The sequence below is a fragment of the Furipterus horrens genome, unplaced genomic scaffold, assembly GCF_987537825.1.
Source record: "Furipterus horrens unplaced genomic scaffold, mFurHor1.1.pri manual_scaffold_6, whole genome shotgun sequence".
Taxonomy (NCBI): domain Eukaryota; kingdom Metazoa; phylum Chordata; class Mammalia; order Chiroptera; family Furipteridae; genus Furipterus; species Furipterus horrens.
In genome coordinates, this window is record NW_028327176.1 from 42,313,790 (window position 1) to 42,334,086 (window position 20,297).

The 20,297-nt window shown below is 35.9% G+C and overlaps 1 protein-coding gene across 1 annotated transcript in view; it reads right to left on the minus strand.

Moving 5' to 3' along the window:
• Positions 1–20,297, minus strand: part of USP34 (ubiquitin specific peptidase 34) — a 233,373-nt gene that overhangs the window by 30,025 nt on the left and 183,051 nt on the right. Inside the window, exons 58-67 of the mRNA XM_090281354.1 lie at positions 18,761–18,841; positions 17,090–17,175; positions 16,339–16,507; positions 16,167–16,241; positions 14,748–14,899; positions 4,439–4,487; positions 4,247–4,351; positions 4,123–4,167; positions 3,004–3,108; positions 1,792–1,939 (exon numbers count right to left, since the gene is read on the minus strand). Coding sequence (XP_090137480.1) covers positions 1,792–1,939; positions 3,004–3,108; positions 4,123–4,167; positions 4,247–4,351; positions 4,439–4,487; positions 14,748–14,899; positions 16,167–16,241; positions 16,339–16,507; positions 17,090–17,175; positions 18,761–18,841 — 1,015 coding nt within the window. The remainder of the gene's footprint in view (positions 1–1,791; positions 1,940–3,003; positions 3,109–4,122; positions 4,168–4,246; positions 4,352–4,438; positions 4,488–14,747; positions 14,900–16,166; positions 16,242–16,338; positions 16,508–17,089; positions 17,176–18,760; positions 18,842–20,297) is intronic.

Genomic DNA, 20,297 nt, shown 5'->3' on the forward strand with positions numbered 1-20,297 from the left:
TGTAATGGCTAGCTAAAAAACTTTTTTGGGTGACAGGGGTTCAGCACAGGTTTCTGTTTTATGTTCAGAAGTCAGGGCATGAATGCCAACCAACATATGTGTCAGCCCTTACAACAGCTCATTACTACTGTAGGGTTAACTAAATTGGCAGGAAAAACAAGCCTATGAGCAGAGTACCAATGCCAATCCATGTGTACCTATCACTGAAAAATGCTTTTCCCAAATCTTTTATTTTAGAATAGGTAAAAGAGACAGTTTCCATACACTTTCTCCCTATTTCCTCTACTGTTAATACCTATTATTACTAAGGTACATTTGTTATGAATAAGGAACCAACACTGGCACATAACTATTAACTAAACTTTACACTTGGGTTCTAGGATACATTACATTTAGTTATGATGTCTCCTTAAGCTCCTCGTGGCTCTAATTTCTCTGACTTTCCTTGCATTTGGTGACCTTGACAGTTTCGGGGTCAGGTGTTTTTGTAGAATGTCCCTCAAATTGGGTTTGTTTGATATTTATCATAGTTAGACTCAGGTTATAGGTTTTTGCAAGGAAGACCACATAGGTCTCGAGTGCCCTTTGCATTACTTTATATTAAGTATACATGCTATAAACATGACTCTTCAGTGATGATGTTAACCTCATTCACCTGGCTGTGTTAACATTTGTCAAGTTTCTTCACTTAAGCTATTTCCCTCAACCCCCATACTCTACTTTTCGAAAGCCAGTCACTGAGCTCACACAAAAGGGGTGCAAATTAATTATTTTAATTTCTTCTGTATGGGAGAGCTGTCTCTTCTCCATTTATTTACTTAATCCTTTATTTATATCAGTATGAACTCATGAATATTTATTTTATACTTTACTTTGAGTTATAATCCAGCACTACATTATTTATTTACTCAAATTGTTCCAGCTTTGGCCATTGGGAGCTCTTTCAGGATGGTTCTAAGTCTCTTTGATATAACCCCATTACTCTGGTTTTTAAGCACTTCCTTACTTTCTGGTACTACAAGATGCTAATCAGCCATTTCTCCAAGGAGCTGTGATTTGTTTCACTGAAAAATGGTGCTTAGAAAAAGAGATCTGGGTATTCAATGTACTTGTCGCTACTGGAATGTCACTGATTCTAGGCTCTCTTAGTAGACAGCTAGCAAATATGACTTTAATGATTAAAATTTTTTAAAATATTAACTATTTTGATTTTTATTTCTTTGAATATTATCAAAAGAGGACATATTCTATGTTTATTTACAAGTAATTTTCTATTCTGTAAAATATCTATATTTTGTATTTGTCCACCTGTCTTCTAAAATCTCACTTATTCTTAATCAGCATGTGTATAATAAAGATGTTTACCATTTAACGCCCATAATTTCAGTGAGCATTTTCTCTCAACTTGTTTTATGTCTTTTATTACTACTTTACTTTTGGCCTTCTCAAATTTTTTAAGAGAATTTTCTGACCCTTCATTTTCTTTACTAATCCTAATCATACTTTGTTACTCTTATCAAGCAAGAAAACAAAAATGGTTGCAGTGGTGATACTGCTCAAGAAAGCACGTACTTTTCTATCCTTAAAAAACAAAAAAACACTATAGAGATTTGTAAAACACTGGTATAGGTTTCCAAATTCTAATATAACTTTGGCTTTTAAAAACAATTATCTCTGAGAGCATTTGAATTATACAATAATGGGCATACTGTAGTCACCTTAAAAACAAAACAAAGAAACAAAACTTGGACAACAGCAAGTGGTTTGTTAAATTCTGAATATCTGACTTACAAGTCCTGACTCTAGGATAATTGTGAGCCAAAAGAAACCGCTCGACCCAGTTTTCCATATTCTGTAGGACCCAGCTGTGTGCCAGTTTATTTCGGGGTGTCTGCACTGCCAACCAATCCAGACACTGAGAAGGATTGTATTCAATTACCTACAAATAAAACACACAAGAACAGTGTAAGGCCAACTAAATGAGCAGTTATTTTTTAACTTACTTTTGGTATATGCCATTAAACACTAAGTCAAAATAATTTTTTTGAAAATTAGAGCCTAAAAAAAGTTTCAACCATGTTTTTTCCCATGTTTAAAGCTACTTACTTTTATAAACAGGAAATACTCAGAAACATTTGTCATTAGTTTACTAAATAAAATTAAAATAACTAAGGACTCTAACTTAGGACCAATAAGAAAAGCCAATGACTTTTAGACCTAAGTTTGCAAATTTAAAAGTGCTTTTAATTCTTTAAAGTTTCTCATCTTCACTTTTATTATTGTTTGCCCAATGAAAACTAGCTCACTGTACAACTGGGGAGATTTTTTTTCATGGGAAAATGGAACCTTAGGAATCAAATCTAGAGTAGAGACTGGAAAACTGTAACTCACGGGCCAAATCACTGGTTTGCCTGTTTTTAAGTTTTTAAAAGGAACACAGCCATATCTAATCATTTGTGTATTGCCCAGGGCTGGCTTTATGCTAAAACAGCCGCTGAATGGTTTCAACAGAGCTTAAAGTACTTACTATCTGGCCAGGTAGAAAAAAGTTTGCTGACCCCTGGTCTAGAGAGTGGGCTTTTCCAACACTAAGGAGAAATTTTGTGACCTCAGAAGTAACTGTGGAAGAAAGGTAGTGGTTGGTGCTTTCTCAACCATTTTTGTCAACTGCCGAGAACACTTGGTTTCTTTTTCTAGGACATCTGCCACTTTTATATAATCTTTTTTTTTTTTAAGGGTAGGGAAATGAGAACCTTGGATTGATTGAAGGTTGTTCATGACTCTAGGGAAAAGTCTTTAAACACCTGGGAGACTAGACCAAACTTCTTTTTCCCCGCCAGACCTTCTGACTACGTGTCTTTTCTTCCCTCAACCAGTAAATTACTAAATCCATTTTGGGCTACTCTCAAGTACGAAGAAATTGGTACTTAATATGGTACTGAATGTATTTGACAAATAAAATCCTCAAAACAGAAATACTGAAACATCTGCTGCAAGACTTACTTCCCATATCCTCTGCAGAATATAAGATGCAAAGGGAGGCATTCCTGGAGGTCCACCAGCAAACTCCATTAGCATAGTCAACAATTTAAAGAAAGGATTGGCTGCCTGTAAGAGACATACAAGTCTATGTATTTAGATATATTTGAATCCACCTCTATCAGAAGAAAATAAACATCTAAAACTCTTGCATATATCACATTTAAATCTGTTGCATTATGATTCAGAGTTCAGTATTCCTGTATATGAACTTAAAAAAGCAAGATCAGGCCTTGGCCAGTGTGGCTAAGTTGGTTGGAGCATTGTCTTGTAAACTGAAAGGTTGTGGGTTTGATTCCTGGTCAGGGCACATGCCTGGCTGCAGATTCAGTCCCTGGTAAGGGCATGTGTGAGAGGTAACCAATCGATGCATCAATGTTTCTCTCTTTCTCCACCCCCCCCCCCTTAAAATCAGTAAGCACGTTCTTGGGTGAGGATTAAAAAAAAAATAATAAGAAGAAGAAGAAAAAGAAACAAAAAAAAAGCAGGATCAGCTGGGAATAAAAAGTCAGTTGCACGGGAATCACATGTAACAGAAAACATATATTTTTCTGCACGTTAATTTAGAAAACAAAATTCAAAACTCAAATGAAACAATCATGTTTACAAAAAAATTTAGATTAAAAGTTCTTGTAGCTACCTTTGATCTCAGATATAATTTGCATTAATATTTGACATGTATTATCAAAGTAGCTATAACATTCACATTTTACAAAAATATTTCTCTACACTACTTTATTCCATTTTTAAAAATATACTTCCCACCTAATCCAGCATTCTGGTTAGTCTTATTTTTTTCCTTAGGCATAATTATATTGCCTAAAACCAAACAACATTAAAGCTTAGTATCTAAGTAGGACTCTCTGGTGTGTTGAACTTACATGTAAATTTATATTTAATTGAGAAAATTACATTTGTGGTAAGACACAAAGTTAACTCTGTCACTACAACTTACTTAAAAATAGGTTATGTTATGGGGGAACTGTGATACATTTTTTCAAGGACAATTACAAAGGTTCACTTGAAAGCTCTAAGAATACTGGCAGTAGTTTTAAAAACACAAATTAATAAATTTCTGCATACCTCAGGAGTCAGTTTTGCTATTGATGTGAAAAGCATAGATACAATCTAAAAGATAAAAAGGAGAATTTCAGAATATTCTTTTAAAAATTACCAAGAAACTGTAAGACTGTTTCTCAGCACTTACATGTTCTGCAAGTCGATTATTATATCGACACAGGCTGAAAATCAGATTACAAGTTTGTCTTATATTGATGCCATCACGAATGTGTTGAAACAAGAAGGGAAACCCCTGTTAAAAGCAAAAGTTTTTCATTTAAGAACTGTTATGTTATTGTTTTTGTGATTATTAAATGGTCTAATATAGAGTAGTTATTACCTTTCCTCCTGTTAATGCTGCCATGTCAGTCTGTGATAATGTCAAATGCCTGAAAGTAAACATTAGTAGAAATAAGTTTTTCTTCCCTCTACTATTTTATAGCTATTTGCATCACGACACACATCAAAACTGTCGATTCAATTAGAACGATACAAGTGACTATCAAAAAATGATTCTGAGCTATCTGTTAGCTAGACTTGCTTGCTAGATATATTTTAGACAAATTTTCAAGATTCCAAAATTGATGTACAGAAGCTCAAATCCAATTTATTTTCATTTAATTATTTTTATATTTTGTTGTAACACTAGGATAGTTTTAATTTAGATAGCATTTTCTGAAATGAGAACCTTCAAAACAAAAGGAACTTACAAAAAATACTAGAAAGTTTCATTTCCCATTTTAAAACTACTACATATGTGGACTGAGAAAAAAGATGGCAGCAAAGTAGGTAGCAGTGTTGTCTGCTTGCTCCCATTGTAGAGGGACTTGGAGTACAAACACGGAGTGGAGTGAGTGTGGCTTTCAGATAGGGAGAACGGGGATGGGAGTGTGGGAGCAGCATGAAAGAGGGCAGAAAGCATGGCCCGCGCCCTCCAAGTATAGTTGCTGGGCTTCCCAGCCCAGTGCCTCTGCCACACCACACCCGAAAGGGGCAGCTGCTTGGAAACATCCCCCTGCCATAGGTGGCGCCCTGACCAGCAAAGTCCCGGAGGGAGTCAGGGAGAAGGTTTGGTTGAAACAGCCAGAGGCGTGGGAAGACAGAGAACAGCCTGAACTGTGAGAAACTGTGTGAACTGAGTCTCAGTGGGGACCCCCTGGGCTGGCAACCCTGCGCATAGGGGTGCTGGCATCAAGGCTCCACCAAACAAAAACACAGAACTGAGCCGCAGAAAGGGGCCCACTTCGGAAAGCTATAGCAAAAACCCAGACTTTGTGGGTATCCCTGGCAGGCAACCCTGCGCCCAGGGGCGCTTGCACCAAGGCTCCACCAAACAAAAATGCAGAACTGAGCCGTGGAGAGAGGCCCATACGAGAAAGCTGCGGTGGAACTCCAGACTCAGTAGGGACCCCAGGCCAGCAACTCTGGACACGCAGGCATGCAACAAGGCTCTGCCAGGCAGGTATGCAGGCTGTGCTGCAGCTTGAAGGCAACACAGAGACTTTTTTGGAGGAGGAGAGGAGACAGGACCCGATGCTGGACAGGACTATAGGCATGTGCACTCACTCACCAGCAGAGTAGCATTACTTAGACAAGCCTGAGGAGTGCTAGAGGGTGCCACAGGACCAGAGGAAGGCACCCAACTCAGTGCAGCTCACAGCAGAGAGCTGAAGCAGGCGCACAAGTGAGAGAATAGCAGCCTCAGAATCCAGCTAGATCTCCTCAGACAGCCAACAGACAGAAAAGAAGATGTGAAACGCACCAAATTTTGACCAGGGGCAGATCCAGAAAAAGTGCCCAAAGTATATCCACAAAAAAACTCAAGATGCTGTGGGCAGAGTGATACTCAATCAACTAGCCAGAGGGAAAGTTCCACCAAAGAGTAACTGAAATACAACCAGACAGCTTAAACAAACAGTATAAAGGGCATCCCAAGAGCATTAAGCTCAGGAGATCAAAGAGACTTCAACACTGAATCCTCCAGGTTTCCTATATAGAATAACATACCACGAAGGTGGGAAATCAAAGCAGACAAATCTAAGAAACAAAAACAAACAAGAAGCAGCATCCAACATGGGGAGACACAGAAACAACCTCGCAATGAAAGGAAAAGAGGAATCCCCAGAAAGAATGCTAGATGAAACAGAGCTAAGCAAATTATCAGACATGGAATTCAAAAGAACGGTTATAAGGAAGCTCAATGAACTTGACAAACTCAAGAGAGAACTACAACGAACTCCTGGGGAACTTCAATGAACTCCAGGGAAGCTACAAGGAACTTACTGAGAACTGTACCAGCATAAAAAAGGACACAGAAACTATCAATAAGAGCCAGTAAGAAATGAAGAATACAATTTCTGAACTGAAGAACACAGAAGGATCAAAAGCAGGCTAAATGAAGCAGAAGATCAGATCAGTGAGTTAGAGGACAACACAGAACAAAATTCCCAGACAATACAACAAAATGAAAAAAGATGGAAAAAGAATTAAGAGGGTTTAAGAGAACTGCAGGACAACATGAAACAAAACAATATCCGTATCATAGGGATATAAGGAGAAGAGGAGCACTGATAGAAAGCCTGATTGAAAAATGACAGAAAATTTTCCTAACTTGATGAGAGGAAAAAGGCATACAAGTCCAGGAAGCACAGAGGGTCCCAATGAAAATGAACTCAAAGGGGCGACTCCAAGGCACATCATAATTAAAATGGCAACATTCAACGACAAAGAGAGAATCCTAAAGGCAGCAAGAGAAAAACAGCAAATAACATACAAGGGAGTTCTAAAAAGTCTATCAACTAATTCTCAACAGAAACACTACAAGCCAGAAGGAAATGGCAAAAAATATTTCAAGCAATGAAAAACAAAGGCCTACAACCAAGACTGCTCTACCCAGCAAGGTTCTCATTCAAAATGGAAGGCGAAATAAGGAGTTTCCCAGACAAAGGAAGATTAAAAGAATACATCTCCATCAAACTAGCATTGCAAGGGATGCTAAAGGGAATGCTTTAAGAAAAAGAAGAAAAAGAGAGAGGGAGAGGAACACAGGTACAAAGGGAAATGAATAAATACCTGTCAATAATAACCTTAAATGTAAATGGATTAAATGCTCCAATCAAAAGACATAGGGTAGTGGAATGAATATGAAAACATGACCCACACATATGCTGTCTACAAGAGACACACCTCAAAACAAAAGATTTACACAGACTGAAAGTGAAGGGATGGAAAAAAGTATTCCAAGCAAATGGACATGAAAAAAAAGCTGGGGTAGCAATACTTATAACAGACAAAACAGATTTCATAGCAAAGGCCATAAAAAGAGACAAAGAAGGGCATTTCATAATACTTAAGGGAACAACCCACCAATAAGATATAACCCTGGTAAACATATATGCTTCCAACATAGGAGCGCCCAAATATATAAGGAAAATACTTGAAGACTACAAGAAGGATATCAACAGCAACACACTCATAATAGGGGACTTTAACATCCCATTATCAACAATGGACAGATCTTAGAAGCAAAGAAACACCAAAGATATTGAGGCACTGAACAACACTCTAGATCAAATGGACTTAATTGATATATACAGAACTTTTCACCCCAAAGAAGCAAAATATACTTTATTTTCAAGCGCACATGGAACATTTTCAAAGATAGACCACATTAGAACACAAAACAAGCCTCAACAAATTCAAGAAAACTGAAATCATATCAAGCATCTTCTCAGATCACAATGCCTTGAAACTAGAAATCAACCTCAAGGAAAACACTCAAAAGACATTCAAACTCGTGGAGAATGAATAACATAATATTAAATAATGAATGGGTTAACAATGACATCAAGGAAGAAATCAAGAAGTTTCTGGAAACTAGTGATAATGAACATACAACAGCCCAAAACCTATGGGACACAGCAAAAGCAGTCCTGAGAGGAAAGTTCATAGCAATACAGGCCTACCTGAAAAGGATAGAAGAATCTCAAATAAAAAATCTAACTCTACAGCTACAAGAACTAGAACAAAAACAACAAACAAAGCCCAGAGCGAGTAAAAGGAAGGAAATCATCAAGATCAGAGCAGAATGAAATGACATAGAGACTAAACAAACAATTCAAAAGATCAACAGATGTAGGAGCTGGTTCTTTGAAAAGATAAACAAAATTGACAAGCCTTTAGCCAGCGTCATCAAGAAAAAGAGAGAGGACCCAAATAAACAAAATCAGAAACAAAAGAGGAGAAATCCCGACTATCACAGAAATACAAAGGATTATAAGAAATAACTACAAACAACTGTATGGCAAGAAACTTGACAACCCAGATAAAATGGACAAACTTCTAGAAACATATAATCTTCCAAAACTGAATCAAGAAGTAGAAAGCCTGAACAGACTGATAACAAAGAGTGAAATTGATACAGTAATCAAAGAATTCCGAGCACACAAAAGCCCTGGACCAGATGGCTTCACAGGCGAATTTTACAAAATATTTAGGGAAGAACTAACGTCTACCCTTTTCAAACTATTCCAAAAAATCCAAGAGGGAAGACTCCCAAACTCTATGAAGCAAGTATTACTCTAACTCCAAAACCAGGTCATGATACCACAAAGAAAGAAAACAACAGGCCAATATCGCTGATGAACATAGAAGCTAAAATCCTCAGCAAAATATCGACACACCAGATCCAGCAACACATTTAAAAGATCATACAGTACACCATGACCGAGTGGGATTCATCCCAGGGATGCAAGAATGGTTTAATATTTGCAAATCAATAAAGGTAATATACCACATAAACAATATGAAAGACAAAAATCACATGGTCATATCAATAGATGCTGAATAAGCATTTGATAAAGTACAGCATCAATTTATGATGGAAACTCTTAGCAAAATGGGAGTAGAGGGAGCATACCTCAACATAATAAAGGCTATATACGAGAAACCTGAAGCCACCATCATACTCAATGGACAAAAACTGAAAGCATTCCCCCTGAGATCAGGAACAAGACAAGGATGTCCACTCTCTCCACTCCTATTCAACATAGTGTTGGAAGTTATAGCCACAGCAATCAGACAAGAAAAAGAAATAAAAGGCATAAAATTGGGAAAGAGGAAAAAACTGTCATTATTTGCAGATGACATGATAGTGTACATAGAAAACCCTATAGACTCCACTAAAAAACTACTCGACATAATAAGCGAATTTGGCAAAACAGCAGGGTACAAAGTCAATATACAGAAATCTAAGGCATTTCTGTACACCAACAATAAAATATCAGAGATAGAAACTAAAAATAAAATCCCATTTACTATAGCAAGAAGAAAAATAAAGTACCTAGGAATAACCTTAACCAAAGAGATAAAAGACCTATACTCGGAAAACTATGTAACACTGAAGAAAGAAATTAAGGAAGATACAAATAAATGGAAGCAAATACCATGTTCATGGATGGAAAAAATCCACATCATTAAAATGTCCATACTACCCAAAGCAATTTACAGATTCAATGCAATCTCTATTAAGATACCAATGACATATTTCACAGACCTAGAACAAATACTTCAAAAATTTATATGAAACCAAAAAAGACCCTGAATAGCCAAAGCAATCTTGAGACAGTAGAACACAGCAGGAGGAATCACAATACCAGACATCAAACTATACTACAAAGCCACTGTGATCAAAACAGTCTGGTATTGGCATAAGAACAGACATAGATCAATGGAAAAGAATAGAGAGCCCAGAAATAAACCCAGGCCTATATGGTCAACTAATATTCACAAAGGGGGAAGGAAGCATAAAATGGAGTGAGAAGAGCCTCTTCAACAAAAGGTGCTGGGAGAACTGGACAGGGACGTGCAAAACAATGAAACCAGACCACCAACTAAACACTACACACCAGAATAAACTCAAGATGGATCAAAGACTTAAATGTAAGACGTGACACCATAAAAGTCCTAGAGGAAAACATAGGCATGAAAATTTCAGATATCCCACGTAGCAATATTTTCACTGATACATTCTCCTAAGGCAAGGGAAATAAAGGGAATAAACGAATGGGACTACATCAAACTAAAGAGTTTCTGCTCAGCAAAAGAAAACATCAGCAAGATGAAAAGGGAACCAACCATATGGAAAAATATATCTGCCAATGATACTTTGGACAAGGGATTGATCTCCAAAATATATAAAGAACTTCCATATCTCAACACAAAGAAGACAGACAGTCTAATTAAAAAATGGGCAAAGGACCTGAACAAACACTTCTCCAAGGAGGAGATACACAGGGTTCATAGGCCTATGAAAGAATGCTCAACATCACTAGCCATTAGAGATGCAAATTAAAACCCCAATGAGATACCAATTTACAGCAGTCAGAATGGCCATCATCAACAATGAGTGCTGGTGAGGACATGGAGAAACGGGAACCCTAATGCACTATTGGTGGGAATGCAGACTGGTGTAGCGACTATGGAAGACAATATGGAATTTCCTCAAAAAACTAAAAATGGAACTGCCTTTTGAACCAGCGACTGCACTGCTAGGATTATACCCGAAGAATCTTGAAACCCCAATTCAAAAGAACTTATGCACCCCTATGTTCATAGCAGCGCTAAAATAGCCAAGTGCTGGAAACAGCCTTAAGTGCTCATCTGTAGATGAGTGGATTAAAACACTGGTACATTTACACAAGGGAGTACTATGCAGCAGAAAGAAAGAAGGAACTCCTGCCATTTGCGACCGCATGGATGGAAGTAGAGAGAATTATGTTTAGCGAAATAAGCCAGGCAACAAAAGATAAATACCATATGATATCACCTGATACAAGAGACTAATGAACAACACAAAAAAATGAACAAAATTGAACAAGGAACAGAATAACAGTTATCAGGGGGGAGTGGGGGAGGGAGAGAAGTGGGTAAGTAGGAGAAGGGTTTAGTAAAGGAACTAGTATAAGTAACCCATGGACATGGACAACGGGGTGGGGACTGACTGTGGGAGAAGGGGTGGGCTGGGTGGGGGGGAGCAATGGGGGAAAAAATGGGACAACTGTAATAGAAAAACAATAAAATAAAACTTAAAAAAAAAATAAAATAAAACTATATATGTCTTTTAAACTTATTATAGAAAATTTTACCCCTGGCTGGTTTGGCTCAGTGGATTGAGCGTCGGCCTGCGAGCTAAGTGTCGCTGGTTCGATCTTCCAGTCAGGGCACATCAGAGAAGGAAAACTCTGACTCCAAAAAACCTCCGCTGCCTTGCGGCATACCTCTCCAGGGGAAAGGCTAAGGGAGTAAACCCCGACAGAAAATCCGGAGCCGGAGTCCCTAAGGCGGTTTGACGTTGTAGTCAACACCGGCAACTCCTGCGGCGCACCTGAAGCCAAGCTGTATTGACTCTGTCTTTCCCTTGGACCCTTCAGCTGCGAAGAGAGGGGGGGTCTGCTGCATGGGCAACAGCAGACCCTCCATATCACCCTGCCCAGGCTCTGTAGCTTCAGCTTCACTGGAGAGGACACTCCAGCGTTATCGCAAGATGTCGATTCAACACGGGAGGAGACAGATACCGTGTTACTCCCGAGTCGGACTGCACAGCCATTCTCGGCGGTGCAGATAGACTCTTACGAAGCTACACCATCGTCTCTCGAGACGGACGGCTGCCGATCGATCGATCGATAGAAAATTTTAGTACAAAAATAGAATAAGTATCCCATCACTCAGCTTCAAATGACCAATTCATGGCCAATTTCATTTGTACCTCCTATTCACTCAATGTGGCCTATTCTGAAGCAATTCTAGATATTTTATCATTTAATTCATAAATCTCAATACATAGAATAACAGATATTTTAAATACATAAGCACACTCCCATTATTCACACCCAAAATAAATCAACAATTCCTTTCTATCACACAATATCCAGTTTTTAAAAAGAATTTTATATTTAATTTGTTTGAGTCAGGGTCCAAATGAAGTCCTTTTTAATTTTGGTTGAATTTACTTTCAAATCTCTTTTATTAGACTACTGGCTTCCCCTGACTTTGTTTTTATCTTGCAATTTATCTGCTAAGGAAAGCAGGTGGTTTGTCCTACAGAATTTCCCACATATCCATTTTGCTGAACGTACCCTGTGGGGGTGTTTTAACCTGTTCCTCTGTCCCCATATTTCCTGTAAACTGTTAGTTAAATCTAGAGATCTGATCAAAGCTAGGTTTGACTTTTTAATTAAGACTACTTTAGTGGTGGTATGGATTTCTCCAGGAGGCACACAATTAAAAGTTCCCTCTCTTTTTGTAATGTTTTCAGACAATTATGATCATTTCCTATAGGGATCCAATATTTCATTTGGGATGTAAAATATTAATATTCTAATTCCAGCACTACTTGCTTATTTATTAGCTCAAATACCCCTCTGCAGACAAACTTCCTCTCACCATTTGGTTGCCGTGAGATGTAATTCTTGCAGGTAAAGGGTAAGTGCTTAGTATCATTCCTTTATTAAAGCTTCCAAAATTATGATTTGGTTTCCAAATATACTCCAAATGTTGTCAAAGAGTTTTTGTTTGTTTGTTTTTATATATTATTATGAACTCATGGATTTAAACATCTGTAATATATTTTAGTCCACCTGTAGTTATTATTATCGATGCTCGGGCTACCCAATCTATGATCAGCATAAACCTCTTTAAATTGATTATTTTAACATGACTTCAGCAGGCTTTGATAGCCTCTTTGTTTTCCAAGGTGACAAAACATTCCCAGCTTCCCATTCTTTCTTGCCCAAGACCTGAGACTGGCCGTATTTCCAAGGAACCATAATTTTTTTCAGTAGGAAATGGTATCTAGAGGCTACAATCTAGATGCTAAGAGCATTCATTGATTCTGAGCTAGACAGAATTTCTAGGCCTTTTCAGAAAATGGAGGTAAACAGTACATTTTCCGTTTGACTAAAACAAAAATACACTATGGATGCTACTGAAAATTCCAAATTTAGTTTTAAAGAAGTTACGTAAAAACTCTATTATTTTATATTCATATTTATTTTTTCTTGTGCTAAAAACCTTGGGTTTCTAATGACATTAACAATTACTTGCTTTATTCTGTAATATAAAAAGTTTCACAATAATCATTTCAAAACGGTTTAGGATAATTTTAAAATTCTTTTTGACCTCCAGGTACCTCTTACTAGTAATTTACAGTTAAAGTAATGTGCTCTAAAGTTACTTTAATTACATCTTCTCCATAGCTATGCCACCAGCTCAATACATAATTAGATTCATTTATTTCAGTCTGCTTTTGATTTTTAGGGATTGCATTTAATTAATTTATAGTCATATTAAACATTTACATGATTCGAAAGTTAAAACTAAAAACCAAAATAATATATATTCAAATACGCCAAGCTTTCCTTTCCCCTCCAGCCTATTTTCCTTCCCCTAAACATAAGAAACTATTTTTTGTTTTTAATTTAGTCTTCAAATGAAAAATAAAACAGCCAATTCTTATTTGCAGTACTTATGTGTTATCAACGAAGTGCTGCAAACACCAAATTAGTGAATACTCAATCATTGCTTGTAGGAGAAATACAGGGTTAGGTTCCTGTGAGCCTCTGGTCACAACATTTTCATCAACTGATAGATACATTGCTTTTTAAATTTAATATATATTTGATTCATTAGCATTCAACTCACAGCAAACAGAATCATAGCTCATACCTGAAGAAAGTTTATCTAACACATATATTTTCTCCCTAAGGCACATTATGGCCTTCTGGAACTTAGGAACACTAGACAGCACTTAGCATTATGCTCAGGGGCCATTTTAAATAGCCAAATCACCAACAAAAAACAGAAATGTGAAAAATGTGATATACTGTGAAAAGGACATTGTTTACAATATGAAAACTGAAACAAGAAGGCACAGAGCCACCATAATTGACCTCAACAGGCAACTCAAAAATTTTTCCCATTCTGAACATGTACTTTCTGCAGTCCATAAATGACTGTAAAAGCTCCTTGGGTACTGATTTTGGGATTACAAAAATTTTAGCAAGTAGGCAAATTCACAAACAGGAGGATCTCTGAGGTCTCTCTCACTTTCTCATAGACTCCCCTTTCTTAAAAAGCAGCACACTATATACACTTTTCTCCACCTTTCTTTTTGGACTTAGTAATAATTATCCTAAAAATTTCTCTAAGGTAGTACAGATATACTCCATGATTCCTTTATTCAGCTACAGCATACTCTACTGAGTGGATACCCTGCTTTTTCAAGTAGTCCCCTCCAGGTGGACATTTCCAGTCTTTTGTTATTACAAACAGTACTTCAATAAATATCACTGCATATACATCTTTCCATATTTGGGGAATAGACTTGTAGAAGTGAGATTGCTATGATAAAGGATGAATGCCCATATAATTCTGCTAGATATTTTTCTGTATATATTTCTAACATGATTCAGGTAAAGTATGAGTTTGGTACAAAGGATTGCAATACCTAAGCTACAAGAGTTGGTAAATTGTGGTGTTATTTAAAAGAAGTTAAATAACAAAAGTTACTGAGTTAATAATGATAAAACAATCATGTAAAAAAGAATAAAACCAAGCATGCTTTAAGTATTTTGAATGTTGAAGTATTTCACCTTTCTGAGCGAGACTGTTCAACCAAAAGAGCAACTAGAGCTATCATTTTTTCAAGGGCAGCTGGCCTGTATTTTTCTTCTGCCAGAGAGAGGATATCTTCTTCCTCTTCCTCTTCCTCCCCTTCTTCCTCTGACAATACTTCAACTTGAGGCTAGAGCAGAACAAAATCCAATTTTAACATTATATTAATTTTAACATTATCTTGAGAGCATATAACCTGATTGCTTTGTATAACTATCCTGGGTAGATGGTGTCAGGGGTATGTATCACGAAAAACAACCACTTAAAACCTAACCCTAACTTTAGAAGTCTAAACCACATTCAGGACAATTTTAGACCTAATAGGCAGAAATGTAAAGAGCAATAATTGCCAATTCTATGACTATTTACACCTTACCTAAAGGTTTAAGTCCTTTACTAATTTCCTTTTTTCTTATAGGCAAGCCCCTCTGAGGATAAATCAGGATCAAAATTTATACATATGATAAAAGAGTATTTTCTATTTAATAAAAGTTACACAAATTAAGACATCCTTATTTGTAGTTATCAAATAAACCAAATAGCAGGCATTTCAAAGATATTCACTTGGGCTTTGAAATACAAGAGACTAAAAAGGTTTTATGACCTAACAAAGCAAAAGAAAAGGAGTCTAAACAAGCAGCCATATAAGTTAGAATTACATAACTGTCCATAGTTTGAACAGCATTATAACATAGTGATTAATAGTTTAAGTCAGGAGTCCGACCAAGGATTAAATCCCAACTCACAAATTAATGTCTTTATACCTGAAGTTCCTAATCTATAAAATGGAAATAACAAAAGTACTTACCTCTTAGGGTTGCAAAAAGGATTAAACTGACAGCATACAGTACCAAAGCTCATACCTGAACGAAGCTTTTCTAACACATGTGTATTCTCCCTAAGGCACATTATGGCCTTCTAGAGATTAGTAACACTAGACAGCACTCAGCATTATGCTAAGTGCAAATAGAGCATTCAAGCCAATGTGGTAATTACAGACAAAACAAAATTTACATAATGCTTTAACATATGAATAGACCAGCTACTTAAATTATTGGAAGACTCTGGCAAAGTCAATAGCAAAGGGCTTAAAAATTATGGGCAACAAAAACGCTCACCAAAAGAACATGATAATGATAAAACCCAAAAGTAGGTGGTAGCCATTTTTGCCTAAATTTATTGGCTTTTTTCCAGGGCCTTACCAGTGAAATTTATTATTTGAATGTTTCTTTTCTTACTGTACCCCTTAAAAATATCAATCAAGCATAGACCCTTAAAATTATCTAATATCAGGGCCAGAAGGGGCTTTAAAGGGTTCTAATATCTAATGATTTCCTGTGATACAAATTTGTAAACACGGCCTCTAAATTCCCAAAATGAGACAAAACTGTACTTACATTTTCAGGCCCTTTGGTTCCCATGTAAAAATGTACCATTGTAGATATGGCTTGCAATGAAAGCAAAAACTGGCTCTAAAAATAAAAATATTGATTCAAAATAATATTTTTATAAAGTTTAAGTACTGGAAATAGGTATATAATACTAAAAATAAGCAAGATACAGCCTCACCTCTTCTTCACCCATTTTGGCAAATTCGTAAAGAAAGGCAAAATACTCTGTAAGATGTTTACTATGAGGTTTCACACCATGTTCCATAATTAGTAACAGAGTTCTCACAAATCGAGTGACACATGAACGACCACCAATATCTTCTACTGAGGCATCCATATCATCTGACCTGAAAACACAATTTAAATATCTTAGAGAAAGTATGAAGTCTGGAGGAGACAGACACTCTGGGAGAATTGTTTTTAAAAACCTGAATCGATCTCTTTCATTTTTGTAATAATAGATACCAATTACAACAATATAAGTAGCTGAATTCCAATTTTGTGTCTAAATCAACCCAAACAAAAGACAGTTATTTGTAGAGGATTTTGAAGATGCACTTAATTAAAAATAAAAAGTAAAACCTTTTTATTTTAATACAAATCTTCTCGGTTTGTATTACAACAGATTATTTTTAAATAAAAGAAATTAAATATTTCATTGTGGATATTTAAAAATACTTTGGCCCTGACAGGTGTACATCAGTTGGGCGTCATCCCACAAGGCGAAAGGTTGTGGGGTTTGTTTCCCACTAAGGGCACATGCCTGGATTGCAGGTTAGGTCCCCAGGTGGGGTGCATATGAGAGGCAACCAATGGATATTTCTCTCCTCCTCTTCCTCCCTCCCTTTCCCTCTCTAAAAAAAAAAAAAACCTTTATAGGCAGATCATCAAAAAGCTTAAAAATAAAATGTTCAGGAGATACTTCTTACCCATCTTCCATTCCTGGCTGTAGATAGAGATGAGCATGCACTGGTCTAAGTCTTTGAATCACATGGATACACAAACGCTGAAACATCTATAAATGAAAAGATGTAACAAACCAAGAGCCAACTCACATTAGGTAACAAAGACATTGAAAAATCAACATGATTCAAAAAATTCTCTGCCCTCCGTTTTACTTTGCCCACAGATTAAATCTTTTGACATTCTAAGACTTTTGTGGAGTCTCAACTACAGACTAAAGATAAAAAACAAAATTAGCTTGAAAAACAATATTCAGTGTCACAGTAGGGAAAAATAAAAACAATTGATACATTTCAGCAATAGAGACTACAGAAAACAAAGCTTCAAAAAAAGTCTCAACTAGAGGAGAGTCTAAATAAGGCATATAAATGGCCAATTCTCACATGAAAAGACGTTCAATATCACCAATTATTAGTGGAATACCAACCAAAACCAAAATGAGATACTACTTCATACTCATTAGAATGGCTAAAATAAAGGACAGTAAAAAATGTTAAAGAAGAACTTGAACCTTCATAGATTGCTGATGGGAATATAAACTGGTGCAGAAACTACAAAAGTTTGGTAGTTCCTAAAATTGTTAAACATAAAGTGACAATATGACCCAGGTATTCCACTCCTAGGTACATATCAAAAAATATTGAAAACATATGCCCACACAAATATTTGTATACAAATGTTCATAGCAGCATTATTCAAAAATAGCCAAAGAGAGTGGAAAAATCTCAAATGTTCATCAATTGCTGAATGAATAAACAAAATTTGGAATATCCATTTAATGGAATATTATTTGGCAATGAAAAGAAATTAAGTACACATACATGATACAACATGGATAAATCTTTAAAACATTGTTAAATCAAAGAAGCCAGTCACAAAAAGACCACATAGTATATTTTTCCATTTATATGAAATGGTCAGAATAGGCAAATCTATAGGGAGAGAAAGTAGATTAGTGGTTGCCACAGTGGCTGGGGAGAAGAGAGAATAAAATGGGGAGTGACTGCTAATAGGTATGGGGCTTCTTTTTGAAGTGTTATAAAATCAGATAGATGAGGGTTGCAACAAGTTTGGAAACCGATCAAAAACCACTAAATTTTACACTTGGAAAGGTTTGGGTAAATTTCATAATATAAAAATTATACCTCAATAACTGAAATGTAACATATTTCAGATAAATTTTTGGTTTCGTGTCATAAATGAATATAAAGTAATATTAAGATCTTCCTTGTCTAAATTTCCAATTAGGAAAACAAATATTCATGTGAAAGCTCAGGACTTTCCACAGAAATGAGTTATAAACAATTCATTTGAGTCCCCATGGTTAGAATATCTAAGGATCTGAAAAAGAATCAATATAACTCATAAAGCAGACAGGAGAAAAGGATCCAAGAGACTAAGCTGTTACAGTTATGTTACTATCACTAGGACATGTGAATGATTTAAATCACGTGGTTGAAACAATATTTGATTTGCTAAAAAAAAAAAAAAAGGCTGGTGAAAACAACAGAAAAATGACTTCTATAGTAAGAGGTTGATCTTTCCAAATTACTATAAAAGGTATGTGAAGACACAGTCTCAAGCAAATTCAAAATTAACCTGAAAGCCATTTCTTTTTCGAATATATTTTTTCTTACCTGTCTCACAATTTGATTAGGGCACTTAATTAATATCTGCATTGGCCACCAGTCATCATCAGCCATGCGGTCCAAAAACCACTATAAGAAAATAGTGTGATTTTAACATTTAGCCAGCACTTGTTAAATGGGATAAAAATCACATAAGGATTTTACTTCTTGTCAATGTTTCAATTATTTTAAGTTCTCACCAAAAGAGATTCTTTGTTAGAAGTCCAAAATCTAAAATGTCTGAAGTCATAATCAGGATTACCTTATTACAGAATTCCATGAATGTCATTAACATCACTGTGTACAACCTGCAGCATGATAGCAACCTGCAGTCCTTATAATAAAATGGAATACTGTTTTCTTTTTAGTCCTCATAAATGTCATACCGTAGAATCTATTTCTATTGTTATGATCAGAGAATGATTTTATTAATGTTTAAAAACAATATATTTTGTTGAAAACAAAAAAATATGCTCATCTAAGATGAGAACAATTTCCCATTGAGTTCAACATATCTATTAATCACATTATTTAGCTCCTCTATTGAATTTTACTGCCTATGTATGTATACACACTATTAATGACAACTGTAGAAACTTTTAACTCCTTGACAGAGTCCCAGAGGCAAATCTTCAGAAAAAAACCCAAGTAAATATTAAAAAATCAAAACAAAACAAATTATGACCTAATCAACTAACTCTCTGGATCTATGAAACAGCTTAAAAATCATGAAGTATAAGGGGAATAGTGAAACGTGTTAAATAACACCAAGTGGATACAATCAGTCAAAGCCAGCCATGTGGAAAATCCTACACAAGAAATGACAAATAGCAAGGAGAAAAAAAGTAACTTAATAGATAAAAGAAGGTTTAAGAGACAAAAGCAAAATGTGGACCTTGTTTGAATACTCATTTAAACATACCACTGAAAAGAACATTTTTAGACAGAGAAAACTGGACACAGAATGGGTACTGGATGTAAAGGAATCTGTTCTAATTTTACCAGGAGTGAATGGAATCATGTTACCTACATGTTTTTAAAGTTCGCACATGTTAAAGATACAGACTGAGCATTTATGGATGTATGATACGGTATCTGCTTTTGCTTTAAAACATTTCAGCTGAGAAAAGGTGTGGGGGAAAATATATGAAAACAAAAGGATGTTATCTTTTGTTAAAATTGGGTGATAGGTACATCTTTCTACTTTTGTGCATGTTCAGAAATGTTCGTTAGTAAGTTTCAAAAGTTAAGCCTTTGTGTTTGAAATTTACAATAATCAGATTCCCCTATTTCATCACTACAAGGCATAATTAGGTGATCTTCTATGTAAGAAAAAAAATCTTCCACTAATTTCATCTATTGCATATTATGCTGCTATCTCCCGACCCTTGGAAATTTATAAGACTTGCATTCCCAGGAAGGTTTACACCACTTTGTAAGCAAATCAAAAACAATAAATGATATTAAGATGGTATCTGTATGCGGTTATGCTTAGGGGTGTATCTCTCTTATAATGCAATATGGGAACAGATGAAACTGAACATAA